General features: G+C 41.7%; 2 protein-coding genes across 11 annotated transcripts in view; one reads left to right on the top strand and one right to left on the bottom strand.

The window, feature by feature from the left end:
• pappa2 (pappalysin 2) overlaps nucleotides 1-8,696 on the top strand; it is an 86,659-nt gene extending 77,963 nt beyond the window's left edge. The window contains exons 26-27 of one of the 2 annotated variants that reach the window (XM_056392241.1): nucleotides 3,112-3,210; nucleotides 6,782-8,696. In XM_056392241.1, coding sequence (XP_056248216.1) covers nucleotides 3,112-3,210; nucleotides 6,782-6,919 — 237 coding nt within the window. In that variant the 3' untranslated portion in view covers nucleotides 6,920-8,696. Of the gene's footprint in view, nucleotides 1-3,111; nucleotides 3,353-6,781 lie in introns of those variants that run through there. The other variant, XM_056392242.1, reaches the window with a different exon arrangement.
• Nucleotides 8,697-9,709: 1,013 nt separating this feature from the next.
• Nucleotides 9,710-18,882, bottom strand: part of astn1 (astrotactin 1) — a 380,707-nt gene continuing 371,534 nt past the window's right edge. For all 9 annotated transcript variants that reach the window (XM_056392103.1, XM_056392104.1, XM_056392108.1 and 6 more), the window contains one exon: nucleotides 9,710-12,638. In XM_056392103.1, the coding sequence (XP_056248078.1) occupies nucleotides 12,401-12,638 (238 nt within the window). In that variant the 3' untranslated portion in view covers nucleotides 9,710-12,400. The remainder of the gene's footprint in view (nucleotides 12,639-18,882) is intronic.

The raw sequence follows: 18,882 nt of genomic DNA, 5'->3' as shown, positions 1-18,882 counted from the left end.
ATTTAAACTAACAACACCAGAGACTACAACCGTTCAGGAAGCTGTTTCCACAACCATGGGGATATTTGTAAAATTCAAATTCAGCAAAAACTGCGACACACAGAGGCTGTCCTCGCTAAAGTTAAAATAGCCAGTCACTCACCAGGTACTATGGCTTATATCCCATGATGCCTGGCACACTATGTAGTGGATTGTGTTTTACAACCTCCAGACCCGAACTACCAATACTACACACACACACACACACACACACACACACACACACACACACACACACACACACACAAACACACATGACATGTCTCCATGACTTCATTATATTGACTTATATTCATTTTCTTGGAGACTTTGAGACCTTAACCTTACAGGGACTTGCTTTTTCTCCCCATAAAGAAGACAAGTCCCCAGAATGTATAAACAGATCTCGGTCCCCACAATATGAGTAATACCTGGACACACACACACACACACACACACACACACACACACACACACACACACACACACACACGGACCTCCCTTGAACTCCCTGAACTGCCTTTCCTATCAAAAGGAAAAACACTTTTGAGTCCCAAGGAGAACAGAAAAGGGCTAACCTCACACTCCCCCAACTGTTTTCAGCATGCTCTGGGCAACAGGGGGCGAACCGGGTGGTGGGGTGGGGGGTGATAAAATGTCTGATATTAAAAGAATGATACAGATACTTGGTAGGAAGTAAAAAATAAATATATTGCTGGTTGACAGAAGAGTGTTCACGAGAATTCGTATCTGTGTTTTATAATGTTCTGATGAAGAGCTTGGCGGGTGATGATGACAGCACACGCTGCCCTAGAAATAGCCAACATTAAGAGGTGGAATATTTATGTTAGCAAGGTGTGGAGTTGGCTGCTGCTGCTTTGTACGTCTCTTTTACACTGATTTGAAGGGAGTTACAGAATAAAGCTAATACACAAACCAGCTGACCTTTTAATTACGCATGGGGGACTAAGGTGCGCAGCCAACTCTCGCTGGTTTAATACTCTCCATGAGTCCATCCGTCGCCGTTGAGAGCGAGGTTTATGCTGCCTGGAAGGGAATGTAAATACTAATTAACCTCTATATGAGCTCTGACCTCAAAATTAACCTCACATGGGCAAAGTGCAGGGTCTGCGAAATTTTAACAGTTTTCAGCGAGGAAAGATGTGCATGTGGAAAGGAGATCAAACCCACAATAAATCTCAGCTATGGAAATCTTTAAAATTCAAATAAAACTTAACATCAGGCTCGGCAAGTCTGTATTATGCATGACTGCCTCAGACTATAGAGGTAATTCAAAGATTTACATAGTAGTAGTGACTTGGGTGAGGCTTCTAGTACAATTGCTGGTAAAGTATTTACTCAGAAACAGAACGATTAAATAGATTTATTTATGCCACGGCAGTTTAGTTGGGAAAGGCAAGGGGATTCGTCAAGTAGGGAGTTCTTTGAAGTGAAGAGAAAACTGCAGAAATCTTCTCAGCAGCTGTTCTCTCCCCCTGCGCAGGTTAGGTAGAACGCTAAGTCTTTGAAATGACTCCATCAGCCCACTGCAGAAAGCCAAAAGTATCTTTGGCACCGTGCACTTATTTTCATATTGTTGGCACTTCAGGAAAGCCCTCAAGGTTTAGTCAAAAACATTAAAAAGGCTTTCATCATGACGCATTTCAGATTCTATGTAACTTAAATTCCACAAATGTGCGTGCCACTCCAGTTTCTCCCGGAGGCCAGAACATTACAAAAACAGTTTGAGGAATTGTCATTCATAGGTATTCTAAGTAACGTGAGCTAAATGAGATTGATTATTTGTATCATTTCATCCTGGAATGCCAAAAGAAATTATTTTTACTCTATGGCCTCATAAAAGTGGAAGAAGCCATTTCTACTTGCGGAGCAGCTTTCATGTATGCACTTGTTTATCACCACACTTCCTGTGTTTTACATGAAGTTCTGATCCATAAGAAGATATATTTGTGGTTTTAAACACCAAAAACCATCTCAATGTAGTTTTACGTCTCCTCTCTGGAGCTCTAGTAACAACAGGTTGGTGAGGGGCGTGGCTTAGACTGGTGCATGCTTTGTTGTGACATCACAAAGTTACAGAAGTTCTGACGGCTGCACAGACACGTACCTGCCTACTCTAACTTTCAAGGTGAATAACTGTGGATACATCATTGGGTTTATCAGACAGAGTCATCCTCTCTGTGTGCTACTAGTCCAACGTCCCGTCCATTCACATTTGCAATCATGCTAATGGTTTTACATCTAGAGAATTAAGCTAATGTTAGCCTACCTTAGCGTTCATCATTTACATGTAAAGCCTAACTTGGGGTACAATCAACTAACTATGCAAAACAAATCATGCTAATTCTTAAGCATATGACCAGTTGGTTTTATGCTAGCTCAAGGCAATTGCTAAAAGGCAAGCTAGGCTAAGTTAACAATCTTGTCATGGCACATCCCCGTATTTTGTCGTCATACTGTCTGAACTTGTTTAACCCCGTGTAACCCTATTTAACCCTCGGCTTGATATTCGCAACAAAGCAAAAGATACACAATACATAATAAATATATAATTTTGAGTTTTTTAACTAATATTTACGTCCGCATAGCCACATTACATATGTAGGTATTTAGACTAGAAAGCCATCTCTAACTGTCATCGCACATCTGTGGGCTGCTTCTCCTTTTGTTTTGCTGCAGCCAATCACGGTGGCTGCGGTTGCGGCGGCTCAACGCAGCGTGTCGAGGCGAGCTGCTTTAAGTGCTAACTTCTGCTTGGGAAAGTTTTGCTGCACCCCACATGAAATCAGAGTACATGTGAACCCTTTGCTAAATATATATCAGGCTTGCTCGTGCATTGAACAGTGATCATGTAACTGATTCTGGTAAAATGTTTATTTTGAATTTTTTCATGGACATTTGCTCCGAACAATGTAATTGCCTAACAATATATGCCACTGAAAATCTGTTTTCTGGGAGGATGCTGAGTCACGTATTTTCCTCTGGGCTTCCCAGCCTTTCATGCTGTGTGAGGTAAAATTATCATTATTTCTCAGTTCATAACACTGACTCTTGTTTGTAACTTGTGTGCAGCCCTTTGGAGGGGATGGCTGGTGTGACACCACCAACAACCGGGCCTACTGCCAGTATGACGGAGGAGACTGCTGCCCGTCCACACTCTCCACCAGAAAGGTACACAAACAGACGTTTCCAGTGCTTCTCCTCCTGTCTGAGAGATTTACGCCTTAACAGAAAGGTTGACTTTCATCACTCTTCCTCACAACGCTGTGTTTTTATTTTAATAATAAAAAGGCTTTTCTTTTCCCACATATAACTTATAACTTATAATTTCTGTCCACTTCCTTTAGAAAGGTGGCAAAGTGTTGTTTGGCTCGCTCCAGGCTTGCATCTTGCAATCAAGATGGAGCTTAGAAGCTGAAGCTGGACCCAAAGCCAGGTTCTTCCTGTTTACAGTAGTAGAAATCCGTCTCTTTTGGCACAGGCGCTGTGCCACTACGCAGAAGACTTCTACTAAGCAAACAAACACAGATCCCTGCTACTTTCCCCTGCGCTCCTGTTAACGACTGCACCTATTTAGTCTCCCACATCTGTACTTACAACAACAGAGGAGACTTGTAGCCTCTAGCTTTTCCTCTCAAATGGCAAATAAGCAGGTTTTCACTACCCCATGCTGCTATACGCTTTCTCGCCTCTCATATTAAGCCATAGCTCCGCTGCAGAAAGGAACGAGGCAGTTGGATATGGTCGTAACAAACCTGATGAGGTTTTCTTCTATTGCACTATAACAGTTTTAGCAGATGAGAGTGAAAATCCGGTTTTATTATTTTGGTGATGGTCCCAAGCATCTTTAGTGGAGATGAGAAGCTTCTTGTGTTGCAGCTCCGCGGTGTGATGTAGGTCTATAATCTTAATCCAATCACTTTAAAATTAGAAACATCCCTTGCAGGACTAATCAGTTTGAGGAATATGTTGGATATCTTTGTGTTTATCCGTCCTAACACACTCTCCCTGGTGATGGCTTGTTCGTGCGCACTACAAGATGCAAATGTATCACATTACACTAATTGCTCTAAATGATTGCTGTATATATTGGGTGGCTAAGAGGAATGGTATGAATAATAATGAGCAAGCCCAGGTTGGGCCAGTGGTGGAAACCAGGCCGCTCATTCCCTCTACTGCTTTTACATAAACACATCTTTTTTTTCCTGTTTTTCTATGCTTTCATGAGAACGTCTCTCCCATGTGGACGTTTGGGAGTTAGCTCACCCCACCTCCCTTTGCTATACCCTATTTGGCTACTGTACAGCCACATATTCATGACACTCACTCAGGGGGCCCTTCCTATTAATTCCTATGGCCTACAGTTAGCCGAGCCTCGGCTGTCTCCTTCATGTCCGCAGCACGCCATGACTCACTGGCAGCTCCTTCCTAAATGGAGAAGGAGTTCAGCGAGTCTGTAGCTGCCGTCATAATAAATGAGCTGCCAGATTGCCACTAACTGCTCTTTTACAGGGGAAGGGGGGGCGGGGGGTGGGGGGTGTATACGGGTGGGAGCGGCGAGGTGTCTGACGGTCTGCGGTTTACTCGGCCACTGTAAAACAGCAGCTCGGCGAGCGGAGGTCGTTCTAAGGAAGTGAACTAAACCGCCGTGAGAGTCAGCATCCTGACTGCCACCGCGGCTCCAGCAGAGTGATGGGGGGGGGGGGGGGGTTTGTTTACAGAACTCTCTGTTTCGCTGTGGCTGGACTTATGCAGGTGGAGGAAATTACAGGTTTTTAACACAGCGTAACCCACTTTACATATTTTCTCTGATGCCACACATGAAAAAAACTTCAGACTTCAGATATTTCAGGCCAATTTGTAGCAGATTCAAAACGTATTAAAACGTAAACACAGACACACGGACGATGATATGAGTTATATGAATTTTTTTTTTTTTGTTCCGCAAAAAACATGGCCACTTCAGGGACTGTTCCAGTATCTGGCAAATACAAGTCACCCACATCTGAACCACATCAAATATTTGAATATTCATATCTATTTGTGTCTGGATTGGTCTAACCGGGCCAGCTGCCTCCTTTTTATGGAGCTCAGGCAGTATTGGTTTTATTTACAGGGATAGCTGCAGCGATGACAAGAGAGGAGGGATACACGAGAGATGATTCAGGTGGGATTCAGTCATTGGCCAACAGGGAAAAGCTCCAGAAGAAAAAGATGGGAGCTGCCACACCATCTATGGAAACACAGAGCCTTTGATTTGTTAACTGCAGTCTGTGTTCTAGTCCGACAAATGGCCAAAATACTAAAAGCAGCAAAGAGCGAACAGAAGGAAGACGAAGAGGACATGATTTTTTTATTTTTTTTTTTATTTTTTATGTTCGACTGTAGGTTTGGGTTTGATCGCTTGCTCGCGAGGTTGAATTCATTACTTTGAAACCTTTCCTTTTACATGAATTGGGTTCATGAATATGCTGCAGTAAACAGCAGGGAAGCAACTAATCCAAACACTCGGAAACAGCCAAAAGACTTGGCTTTTGTTTCTGTGGATGAAGCAAAAACAAGCCCCCCTCGCTCCTTCCAGAGGTTGTTAGGAGGCATCAGAGGCGGAGTGCTGCTCGGGCTGTTGTGTGACTGCACCGCTGAGTCAAGATGAAGCTGTTAAGGAAACATTTAATGGCTGCGTCAGTTCGTCTTAAATGGGACTGCTGGCGTTTTAAGTGACGCCGGGCCTCCTGCAGCCTCGTCGAGAGCCCTCAGCGAAACTATTACCTCGCCATCAACCCTCTCTCTCTCTCCCTCCAAGAGCGAGAGCAATCAGCACTGAAGGCCGACAAGCTGCTACCTCCCACTCTCCTTCTCGCCTCGCTCGCTGTCATCCTTATTTTCTTTCTCTGCCTCCCACTCTCCTTTCTCCCTCTCCCTTTCTTTCTCTCAATCTTCCTCTCACTCCTTCTCTCCAGGAGCAAATGTTTACATTTCTTGCAACAGACTGCTTCGCGGGGCACCAGAGTTTATTTTGCAACCTGTGGTGATGGCTCGCTTCCTAGACGAGAGCTGGCAGCCTCTTGTTGTTGATTCTTAACATGTGTTCATCCGTTCACCTCCACGGCGCTGCGTTCCTCCCTCCTTCTCCCGAAGACCCTCAAGGTTTCTCGCCATTCAAAGGCCACGTTGAACCATTTGACATCATGCACTTTATCGGCCTCCGGGGGGCTGTAGGAGTTCTCTTTGAAACTGTGAGGAAATACAACAAGTCTACTAAGACCACTCTCGGGTTACTAAGTGGTACTTACCTTTCAGCACAGAACTGTTCACTAGCTGCTCGGCCAGTTCAAGCAAATTTATTTTTTATTGTCTGTTTTTGCCATTCAAAGTTGTACTCTTTGCTACAGTTGAAATGTAACAACCCTATTGGGAAGCCTCCTCAACTAGTGCATATTTTAGTGACTCTAATTTTACTGAGAGTCCTGATGTAATATTTCCTTTTACCCTGCTGCGTTTCATACTTCTTCTCTGTGCTTTTGTTCCACTTACTTACTTTACGTACTGATTTTTAGATTTTTAGATCTGATCTCAGACCGTCTGAAACCGGGAAAACAACCGAATGAAATGCGTCTTCTCCGGGTTTATCCATCAGACGGGCCTGAAAAAGTCGCGTCGCGTTTGAATCCAGCCACAGGTTGAAAGATCCGCAGCGGCTTTGAGAAGCCGAGTGCTGAATGTTGTGCTTGTTCACTGACAGGTCATTCAGTTTGGGGCGGACTGCAATCAGGATGAGTGCACTTGCCGTGATCCGGACGCCGAGGAGAATAAGAGCAAAGCCAAGCAGTTGGAAGGAGGAGGAGGAGGAGGTGGAGCTGGAGGAGGTGGAATGCAATAAGATGGAGGAATGAAAGAAGCTGAACCGCAGAGTACACACCACAACAAACAAACAAAAAAAACATTCTTTTTTTTTTTTTTTTAAACATTTTATAATGTGAAGAATGCGACTGAAATCAGACTTCATACAATAAAAGGCCATTTTCATCTTTATCAGAAGCGATCTTGCTCATCACACACCAGCCATGATGGTTTAAAATCTGATTCTTGTGTTGAACGCAGCCAAATAACTTGCACACATGGACAGTGTTTTCCTCTCCTGTTAACGAGTTAAGGGTTTTCCAGACTGCCGCGTTTGAGAAAATGACATTTTGAAAATGAGGAGACCGACTGAGAAAACCATGAGGTCTAGTTCAAATGAGGTTAAAAGGCAGTTTATCCACTGCTGTACAAATCAAGTCATCATAATTGGATCGAATCACTGTAAATGGATTCAAGTACTTCTCTGGACTTGATTAGCCTCGGGATAAAGAAACCAAAAGAACTGGCTGTGCCTGTTAAGGACATGCACAGACCTTACAGTAAGGGCTACTGCTGCTTAACGTGTTCGCTGTAGCATCCAGTTAGCTATCTTAGCGTCTCACAGAATTATTTCAGCACCACGTTTAAATCGTACCGAAGCCAAAACACATCTCTCACTCAAGTTGAATGACAGGCTCCTCAAAAACCCAACGAGGACTAGTCAGATCAAATCAAAGCCAAATGGCCAAAGGAGAAGCGGCATCTAATTTCTATTCCACTACACGGAAATATTACCTCAAAACCAAATCCCCTCTGTCTTCATGGCAGAACAAAAACAAAAAAAAGAAGAAAAAGAAAAAAGAAAAGTGATACTAATACTGACATGACGTATAATCTTCATCATCGTGCACCAGATCCTTCTACATGAAGCTGTAAGAGGATACATATCTGTAAAGACTAACATGTATAGACTAATATATTTGGATCACCTAACATATCTACTAGATCACGTATTAGTCGCACAAGTCAACACTATTTATATCTCAACTCCAGTAATACAAACATTTATTTGTACCACACAGCATGTGCACAGGGCTTTCCAAAAGGGACATGTTTTTTTTTGACGATTGTATTTACACACACACACACACACACACACACACACACACACACACTCTAACACACACACACACACACACACAAAAAAAAAATCTTGTTGGATGAGTTATGTCGTCCGTATCTAACATCATATCTAATTGGGAAAAAAAACAAAAACAAACAAACAGCAGAGTACAGTTCAAACTGCATAATGTCAAAAGGGAAGTTCTTAAATATCTTGAATTTCCACAGCAGGAGGAGATTGTCAGGCTGCTTCACAAATCAGTCAACAAGGAGTCCAATTGAAAAGATGCCAAAAATATAAAGAGTTGTTGTGAAGTTCAGCACGGGACGTCGGCTCTCTCCTGCTTGCATGTTTGTGTGTCAGAAAGGTTCTGGTATCCACTAGAAAAGAAATCCCAAGTATCCCATCCAAATATTGTATCTATAAAAGTGTACTCATGTTCTTTGTGATATTTTACAGTACTTTATACTCTATATGAAATAAATAGCAACTTTATATTGACCCCTATAATTTGTTTCCTGGCAGTTTGTTTGATTCACGTTCACTGGCTCGGGACGTCGCCTGTGTGGATTTCTGTGCGTGAGCACGTGTGTTTGGATAACCCCACAGAGAGAGGCTGGCTTTTAATTTGAAATGACAGAATAACTGAATCACCCCGAAGGAGGATTTGAGCGCGCTCTGCGTTGTGTTTCGACCGTTAATAAATTACTAAACATTAAAGCCCAGAAACTGCGGAGGTACGATACTTCCACGGTTTTTGGAAAAGGAACAATTTAACATGTGTCTTGGCTGTTTATCAAACTCTGCCTCGGTTTTGTTTTCTTCAACTTAACCTTTTGAAATCTGAGTAGATGCAACATTTTCTCTGAGCTTGTCGGAGACCAGAGGCCTGCGGATGTCTGAAAGTTTTATCGCTGTGACTATAAAGTTTGTTTGTGTCTTTGTTACATTAGATTTAGCCATGCGGTGGACTTGTTTCTCCCTGGTCCTCCTCCTATTTGCAAAGCACTCATTCAGCTGGTTTCTGTGTGGTAATATACTGTGTAATATAAAAACAGGCTTCAATTTGGAAAAAAAAACAAACTATTTGCAGAAGTGGAAGGAGCGAATAATACATTGGGTTCACAAAGAGTATAAATTACAGCTGCATATGCATCAGTTCAGGAACTTCAGTTCACAGCATCACACATGTCGAGGGGGCAAATGGAAAGAATGGGATCACCTTCACATGGTAATATAATATGTAATATTGAAGGAATAAATAAGGAACCAACTGCTTGTCTCCAGCTCACAGTCTGGGTCGGGACCACGGTAACCGCAACAACCTGTACCTTCACTTCCTAATTGCTACAGTAGGTTGACGGTAATACTGGGGTGTTCATGTTTTGTCTACGCATCACTTTTGAAAAGAAGAATATCCCGCACACTGCTCTTGGTTAGCATCATGATTTACTGATCATCCAAACACCTCAGGAGTTGCAGATCCAGAGAGGCCGAGGCGTTTGGATTGTGAGTAAATCGCGATGCTGAGAAAAGAGCAGCGTGCGGGAGATGTAGATGTGTAGTATATACAGACGTTTGGATGTGCCCGTATCTTCATCTTCATCGAGGAAGACTCTGTACACGTGAATTAAAAAAATACGATTTCTTGCGACTCCTGACAGGCTCCATGAGCGTCTGAAAAACAGTCAGAAATGTTTATACAGCCACTTTTCATAATATATTCTTTATTGTTCTTTGAAGTAGCAAAGACCAAAGTGAAAAAGTTTATGATGCCACATACAGTATAGACAGAATTATATCATGCAGATAGTAGATCTCCATCTCGTTCTCCTATACATCTCCACTCAGTAATTGTTTGTTATTGTGCCATTCTGTTAGATGAAATGATCTCGAAGTCTTTTAATCAACCAGTCAGTCGCAGCTGATGACAAACGTTGAGTCCAGTTTAAACAAAGCGACACCTTCTGCTTGTTACTTTCAAACTGGAATCAGTGGATTGATCTGATTACAAAGACCGAGCTACACAGCAGATATTACAGTACAATATTGCGTCTACTAAAGCACACAGAAATGCTGTAAAATATCACCTGTTGTACATTTATATACAGAATTAAAACGCAGTGCTGTGCTAGAATGTGATGCTTTTATGAAATACTCTGCTGCTTATACAAAATCTACAAGCTTTCGTTTTAGTATTCACATGTGAGATTTGTTAAAAAAATCAACAACTACTATGCATTTGCATTTCTTTGACATCAATCTCCAATATGTCCACCGCACAGTAATAAAGTAACATAGAATAATAACATGACAGATGAGGCCGAAGAGAATAAAAAATATAGTCACAATAAACACGGCATCAGTGGAAATGATCAGAAAGATCTTTCTAAAGACTTAACTTTATTGGATGAAGTTTAAACAGAGAGAAGCAGCTGGAAAACATTAAGACACTGTTAATTCGCAGGTTTAATACAGAATTATCACTTTTAACAGAGCTGATTGGTTGGATTAGTTCTGGTGTGAAAACTGTAAAAAAAAAAAAAAATGATAAAAGAAAATACTTTCGGCAGGTGCCACTGAACATGTAGAGATAATGAACCGGACTGTGATGCCTGTCGTTTAGTAAAAACTCCTTTAAACAGCTTCCTTTACAAATGCTAAACTATCAATACTACATTCAGCAGGTTATATCGCTAAAACGTTATGATAATGTTATGTACAAGGTTCATTTTGAATGTTTGTCCTGCTAAAATAACTCCCAGAAGACCTTCCTCTGTTCTCTATTATCTATTATCTCTCACAGACACACGGAGGAACTGTGAAATACCGGCTTTGTTTCCGTCGTCGCTACATGACGAGTCGTCACGTGTCTGTCACGGCATTAACGCTTCAACACGTCTAAGTGACAAAAAAAACCAAGTATGAAGCTGTGTCTCAGTTCACGCACTTCTGAGCTCACACTCGCTGTTTTGAGTGCACGATGGTGGTGCACTCAAAACGGGCAAACTGATGGACACCTCTCTCTTCTCACCCTCAACGGTCGCCATCTTGGTTACGCAGTTACGACTGAAGTAAGTGATTGGAGACACAGCGTGAGTCCATGAGGCCGAATTCATTCAATATGTAAAAAAGAGAGAGATAGTGATAGTTGAGAACTGCTTGTCCTCACACAGTTAAGCAGCACACACACACACACACAAAACAAAACAGCTGCTGAGTGTGTTGCAGTTTCATAATAAATGCAAACAACGAGCAGCAGAAGCCGTGAACCACCAACACCTTTAACGGTGGCTGGAATGTACCGGTGAAACTAAAGCTACGGTGAGTTCTAGGTGAAGAATCTTTTCAGCGTCCCGTCTTTCCTGGGTCAGTTTCTCTCCGTGTAACATCTCAAAGAAACAAAGCACTGATTTCAGACCAGGAGAAGAAGCCACCCACTGTGTCCAGGCTGTCGGGTGGATGTGGGATGGCGACAAAGTCACTATCACTACAGATTTTTTTCGACCACTTCTTTGACATCAAGAGTTGCCTTTTACAAGTTTTTATTATTTCTGAAGATATGACTGAGTTTGGATTTAAACAGGCACAAAGGAGCCGATGTGTAACCCTTCATGTCCCAGATCGGAATATCTCACTGAATATGAAGAAGTCAAATGAAACGACTTTCAGGTCTAAACTACACAATTAAAAATAAAGGGTAAAAAAAAGGAAAAGAAGAAGAAAAGCATGCTCTTTCAGTATCAAAGATTTGAGACGGAGATTGTTTAATCCAACAAAGAAATAAAGTGAAATAAAATGCATGTTCTTATGTTTATTCCCACTAAGATATTTGCATTTAATGGCACAACTGAATATAAAACTTAAATTTAAAATGAATGAAATAACCAGTTAGCCTCGGTCGCTAAGTAAACAATCCCATCTCATGCAGCTGCTTCACAGTTAAAGCTTCATTTCTTTTTCTCAGACTTCCGGCTTCAGTCCAAACTATTTTGATGCATAAGGAAAATATGTATCATTATTTTGTCTTGTACAACAATGAAGGACCCAATTAGAGTTGATGAGGCATTAAGCAAGGAAGGCTTTTATTGTGAAGCATCTGCAGAATGTGTCAAGTTTGTGTTGAATTTCATTGCAGGGGAGGAATGGACTTCATGATCAGCAGACTCTCTCCTACCTGCAAGCTATGATTAGATTTTTGAATGTGGTAAAGCATAATCGAATAAATTGAATTTCAATGAATATTTAGCATTTGACACCATAAATAAAATATATTTGCATATATATTATGGAAACAAATGGAACAAACCTGCATTTTATTTGCTTTTATTTACTGTGTTGGGTTTGACGAATCTCCCATATTCCTGTGCACATCCAAGCTGAAACCTCAGAATACCTTTAGAGCTCCTTGGGCTCACCATAGTCATTATACATGACAGTGAGCGTCTGCTCGTCGCAGGCCTTGTGGACGTCCTGGCCCATGTCCGACCAGTTCAGCCCAAAAGCCTTGGTGTCAGTGTAACGGCAGGACAGGAATTTGAGGGACATCCTGCGAAGGCCGATCTTCGGCTCCTGGAGAAGGCCCTTGCACCACGGAGAGAGTTCATCTAGCTGGGAGAGGATGAGGCTGGCCTTCCTGTTGGAACAGACAACACACAGGATTAATGTGTTTGCTTTTAAGACCTTTATGACATCCACAAACATGTTACAAGTCGAGGAGAAAAAGCAACTTTCATTCAAAAACCAGTGCAACACAAATAGAACGTGGCAAAGATACATGTGCAATATTCTCTTTGGATTTCACTCTCCATCGTGGGTACGTTAGGTCAATAATATCAATAACAGGGATTTTAAAATGGCATAAAGGCAGACTTTGGGAAGGAATCAGGACACAAGGCTGAGGTAGGGTTGAGCTGAAAAAGAACTGCAATTTTCCTCAAGGAATTTCCTCCAAGGAGCGTCTGTTTTTTCCCTACAGCAGGAATGTGTCAGGCGCCGCCGCCATGATATTTGTTTCTTTGGCATCAAAGTACGTCCAACTTCTTAAGAAGGTTTCCTAAATTCACATAATTGCACGTCCCGGAGAGCGATTACTTTAGGGCGTGTTCGCAAATAGGTGAATCATGAGGGCAGGTGAAACAGTGCAGACATCAACCGATTATTACAGACATTTAAAAAAGTAATAATTCATGTTACTGACGAGATGTTTGTAACGGTAAATATCTCATGTCTGAAAGTGGTGCACAGCAGGTGATGGAGAGGATCAGAGTCAGAGAGAAAGGACGAGGAGGATTCAGTGACAAGTCAATAGGAGAGTTTAACGCAACGCGGAGTCGCCGTTTATGTGATTTCAACGTCACTTTTTTATTCATCTTCCCCAAACATACTTGAAACTACAAATCCTCCTGAGACCTGGAATAATTCATGTTTGTTTGTTTTGATATTAGATGAAGACAACGACAGAAAAAACATTTCACAGGAAAATGTTTAATCAAACACAGTCGTTTGGTTCTGGACATGGGGGAACCTTCCTCACCGTAAAATAATCTGAATTTTGGAAGAATGACAGAAGCATAAACAAATAAAAAAAATGGGAAAAATGTTTCAGTCAGCTGGAAAATATTCAGAAGATTTAAAAAAAATTTAGAGACACTGATGGTGAATTTCTAAATATGAAACAAAGGCAGCAACGGTTTGTTGTGGGTCTTTAAATGTCATGAAACTGTGAAAATGCACATGGTGAATTCTACTAAATTGTGAAGAGTTTATTATCGTCCTTTTGGAAATTCCTCGGGATTCACTGGATCTCCTAAAAAAAAAAAAAAGTTGCTTGTAAAAAGTGTTTTCTGGAGTCGGTTGAAGGCGGCGTACATTCGTGTGTGTGTGTGTTTGCACATGATCAGGATGGCACCATCTCCACCTCGTCGTGAGCCAGGAAAAACCGTAAATCTGTGAGGAAACAGAAATATGCCCTCAATATTTTCTGGGTCTCATGCTGCACAGCAGATTTTTTCGTGGATACTGCCGTTTTAAATCACTGCCATATTGTCAGCGTGAAAAGACAAGTGCCACATACATACATGCAGGTTTGATGTTATTTAGGTTCCCAAGACTAGATTTAAACACGGGTGTAACCTGGTGTGACAAGGCGAACAACTGGATTTCCTCCTCTGACCTTTTCTGTATCTATACACTCATTTCAATTCAAAATAAAAACCATACCTCTCTCAAGCCACCCCCCCCCCCCACCTTGAAGTGTTTTTGAAAGAAGTCTAGCAGCTAGTCAGCAACCAGGAAATGCAGTGAACTGTGGGAAACAGCTGCTGCCAAGCGTATGAAGGAAGGTTGATGCACATCAGATACACTCGACTGTCTACAGTCCATAAATCACACTGTGGCTCTGCTGTTGTTTTAGAATGACATCACTGTGTGACAGAACCTAAAACCTACCCATCCACCACTGCTTCCTGTCTGAAGGAGCCTGCAGGGTAAGGTGTACCATTACTGACACATTCCGACTCGAACCCAAAGCACACAATGGCTGCTGACAGTGGAAAAATGAATGAATGAAGAAATGAATGGTCGTGGCAAACGAGGAGCTGGTCCTGTGAAGGAAAGCAGGCTAATGGACGGCTGTAACTCTGTGGAGATGTAGAGGAGAAACTATGAAACTCTTCAGCTTGTGCTTTGGCCAAACCAGGCCAGCTGAAAAATCATCTCCATTAGTAACACGATGCACAGAGTTCACATAAATACATCTCATAGGGACGTTCGGTGTAATAAATAACCATTAAGCCTGATGCAGCCTGTTTGGCCCTCGCAGTGAAACCTTGTCAAGTGTTTGTCTGGAGTCAGAAAATGGCAGCGGGAGGAGATTTCGTTCATTCCACACACAGTTTCTCCTCGTTGTTCAGCCAAACCAACACTTTTACAGCACACTGTCGCCGTCCTGCCAAGCCACAAGTCTGCTGGATGCACCAGAGTCACCAGAGCCCCAGCACATTATACTGATGAACTGATGACACATCAGAGCACCCAGGTTACACACTCAAAGTGCACCAGTTACAGGAAATTAATGACCACACTGATAGGCTGAAAAAAGAAGATTCGTCTATTTATAAATGCTTTGCCTGCACATCAGCTCTAACTGCAAGTGGAAGCAGGCCACATGTTCTATTAATCATCATCGTCTCTCACCTGGTCGTCAGGAGGCAGATCTGATGCCCGCGTGGTGACGATGAATGTCACGGAAATGATGATGGGAAGGTGAAATTGATGAAAACAAAGCTGACAATGAAAAAGGAGATGATGGCAGGGGGAGTGATGGAGGTGATGAAGTCCAGACTCTCAGTGGTGCTCCCAAAAATGATGACGAACAAAGACTTTGGTAATGTTGGCAAAGATAAATGTAACAGTGCTGTCAGCTACATGTAGCGTATGTGACAAATTATATTACAGAGATTTACAAAACACCAGTGAAGGAGCCATTTGTAAGTTTTCTCTGCCGCGGAACGTAGTTTCTTGCCCGAAGCGGATGATGGTGATCGTCACCTGACAAGAGCTTCAGCCATCGTTGCGTTTACAAGAAAAGAGGTTGTAATACGCGCTCTGAGACTGGAGGCCACAGGGAGTCGCTATCTGGCTTGCTAACTTCAGTAGAAGAAAAAGACGAGTTAATATTGGCGTTGCTTTCCACCTCTGCAGACAACTCTGGCAACATTATTCTAGACTAGTGAGTAAACAGCTGTTTATGCTAACGTTAGCTATGTAGCAATAGCAAATTTACAAATAGCTCCTTTAAAGGGTGACGTCACCGACATTACAAAAGGGCTGATGAAGATAATGTGCAGTGATCAAAAGCTCTACAACAGCTTCTAAACTAAAGTCAGTTTAGCAGTTTTGGTGAGATTTGTTTCTCATCTGCTGTTTCTGATGTGAAACTTTACTTTGAATCTGAGGGAAGTTTGAACATTTACATTTTTACCTCATCTGCTAAAAAACAGACCTTAAGGTGAGACTGTGTTTTTCTCAACCTCCAATTACATCTGTTCTAACATAAAAGCCATGATTTGCTCTATAATGGGCAGTGAACAGTGGGATGAATAGACACCGCACTACATATCTGTGTATGAGGATGTGTTGACAGCTGCGGTCAGTGTTAATGATCCATTCTGATGTGCAGTCTGAAACCTTGGAGACGGACAGAGGGAACAGCAAGTGTAATCTGAGCTTTGGTAGATAGTTGTGATATTATTTTGTATTTCTGAGAAACCTGAGGTTTCTGCCTCCACCTCAACACAACAGAGGGGAATGGGATTTTGTTTTTGGTGTTTACAGCACTGAGAAATGATATTTGATAAACATGACAGCAGCTTCCTTTCAAGAAACAATGTCGCTGTTACTTTGGATAATCTACAGTTCTCATAGGAAACGACTTTCTTGCAAACAAATGCAAACAACAGGGGTGCTGTTTTTGTGAGACAATGTAAATTCGCTTGACAACAGTAACTGTGACAACAAATAACAATTGCAGGATAAGAATGAAATGTCAGGATTGACTGAGTAACGCCAGTTACACAGCTACAGATCTAAAGTTTGCTAATATTAGCCACCGTAAGCTACCGGTCATACCAGACCAAGTGAGGATGCAGCAGCAAAACTCCAGTGTGTTTTACTGCAACAGATTCATGCTGCATTTTACTCTTCAGCTTTTCATTGGTAAGATAAAGAAGTTGTTTTTTTCCTCTTTCAGAAGTGACACAGTTTTATTTTAAAGGTAACACTATGAATATGAAGGTCAGAGGTCTGAAACCACGTCAGCACCAATGCAATGAAATAAAGAAGTCAGTGATTCCATTATGGAACAAAGAGAATCATACAGCTGTTGTTTAGTTGAACCAAATTAACAAAGTGAAATAGTTCGACTCTGGAGGAAAATGAATGTGTAACTTTCACACACGAACACACACAACAGCTGGCTCCATGTGGCCTCGCAGTCTGTAACGTGTGCCACATGCGGCACACACACTAATAAAGATTTGTCACGAAGAATCATATGTGGTGGAATCTCTGGAAATTTTTTTATTTTCCATTTTATTTCTTTTGTTTCTTTATTAGGCAAAGATAAATTCTAAGTATATATATGATACATGTATTTGCCTGTATATCATCTTGCTGCATCTTTCCAGTGTGTTTATTTAAAAGAGATCGCAATAAACTGTCTGAAAAACAGAAGAAAATATATCAGAACAAAATGTAATAAGTGGAACACGGTGAAGTCTTTGATTGATTTGCAGTTCGCTTTGGATCTGGACTTCGGCCCTAAATAAAACCAACCAACAGAAGTGGGCAAGAAAATCTGTTTTTTTATGTGTAGCTTGTGTGTTCCAGTGTCTGTGGCAAGCTAATATCCTCTTGTCAAACACCCATTCAAACGATAACCCACAAGTCTTTTTTGTTCCTGATTTTTGTCAATAAGCTGCAATTCTTTGGTGTTTTTGAACTTGAGCGACACACGGTAATAATATAGACACTGTGGCCTGCGGATTCCTCTGCACTATTTCATCTCCTGTCTTATACCCACTTTAAATCAACTGCTGCTCTGTAAACATATAGCACATCACCATATTCCCTGGTATGTGTTCATGTTATTCTGGAAAAACAATGTACTCTGCGCCGCTGCAACAGGCCGCGATTCCTTTCAAATCGGCAAAGCACTTACAGGCAAACATATCTCTGTGTTATTGTTGGCATTGCTCTCTAATTTGCAAACCAATTTACATTTAGAGATACACGAGAAACAGCACCCTCTTTGCTAATAAGTGCTTTGCATATGTGACTGGATTGTTTTTGGAATTGGAGCGTGTTTTGGATGTTATGCGTACGTACGGATACTCAGCAGGGCAACATCCCCTTTTGCAAATGCATGTCGACAGAAGCATAACAGCTTCGACAGCCTCAGTGATGTTTTCTGGAAACTGTGTAGAAAGAAATAATAATTTTAATGATGTCAGTCTTCTCGGACAGCCTGTCTGCAGACACGCAGCCCTGTGTTGATACTGGTAGTGTGCTGCCATACTGTCATTCATATCATTTTTCTGAAACCTCTTTATGTTCCCAATATTTTTGCCACAGATTTCAGTGGTTTGAGGAAATCTGGATATTTATTTGCTTTAAATAAAGAGAAAAAAAATGTGGTTTGTTATGCTTTCACTCGTCAGGAAAACAGAGGAACATTTCATTGGTTCCAAATAGCAACGGTTGTCACCATAAATCCTTGCGCACGTATAGAAAATAGTCTCCTAGATACAGTGAGAGCGCCCCTGAAAGGAGACTCTCACCCCAAACTGTTGTGTGGTTTTGACTTGCGCATATATAAGCAGGCAAGTACATACATGAGCACAGTCATATATAACACACACACACACACACACACACACACACTGTACTGTACATACAGACGGTGACAAACTAAAGGAAATGACGACATATACAGAGAAAGTAGACGAGTAGATATGTAGAGAAACAACGCTGAGAAATCATGAAGGTAAAAACATCGTAGATGTATCAAGGTCTGATACATTAATACCCGTGCACACGCACGCACAATCGTACGACGCATTACACGGACCACCCATCAGCAGCCAGAGCACGAGGCAGCAAACACGGACATAAACAGAACAAGCTCCGCATTCCCTGAATAAACTGATAATAATAATCTAATAATTAGTTTTGAAACCATCTGTCCCCGAGCCTCAGTCGATCCCGTCCCGTTTGCATCTTGTGTTTTGACGCTGATCTCACGTCATGTCAGGTGGCTTGACTTTTCTAACCTCTGTAGTTACGTGCTTTCAAAAACAGGATTACAACATCCCTGATCT

The sequence above is a fragment of the Seriola aureovittata genome, chromosome 12, assembly GCF_021018895.1.
Source record: "Seriola aureovittata isolate HTS-2021-v1 ecotype China chromosome 12, ASM2101889v1, whole genome shotgun sequence".
Lineage (NCBI taxonomy): Eukaryota > Metazoa > Chordata > Actinopteri > Carangiformes > Carangidae > Seriola > Seriola aureovittata.
This window is presented reverse-complemented; position numbering and strand designations above follow the sequence as displayed.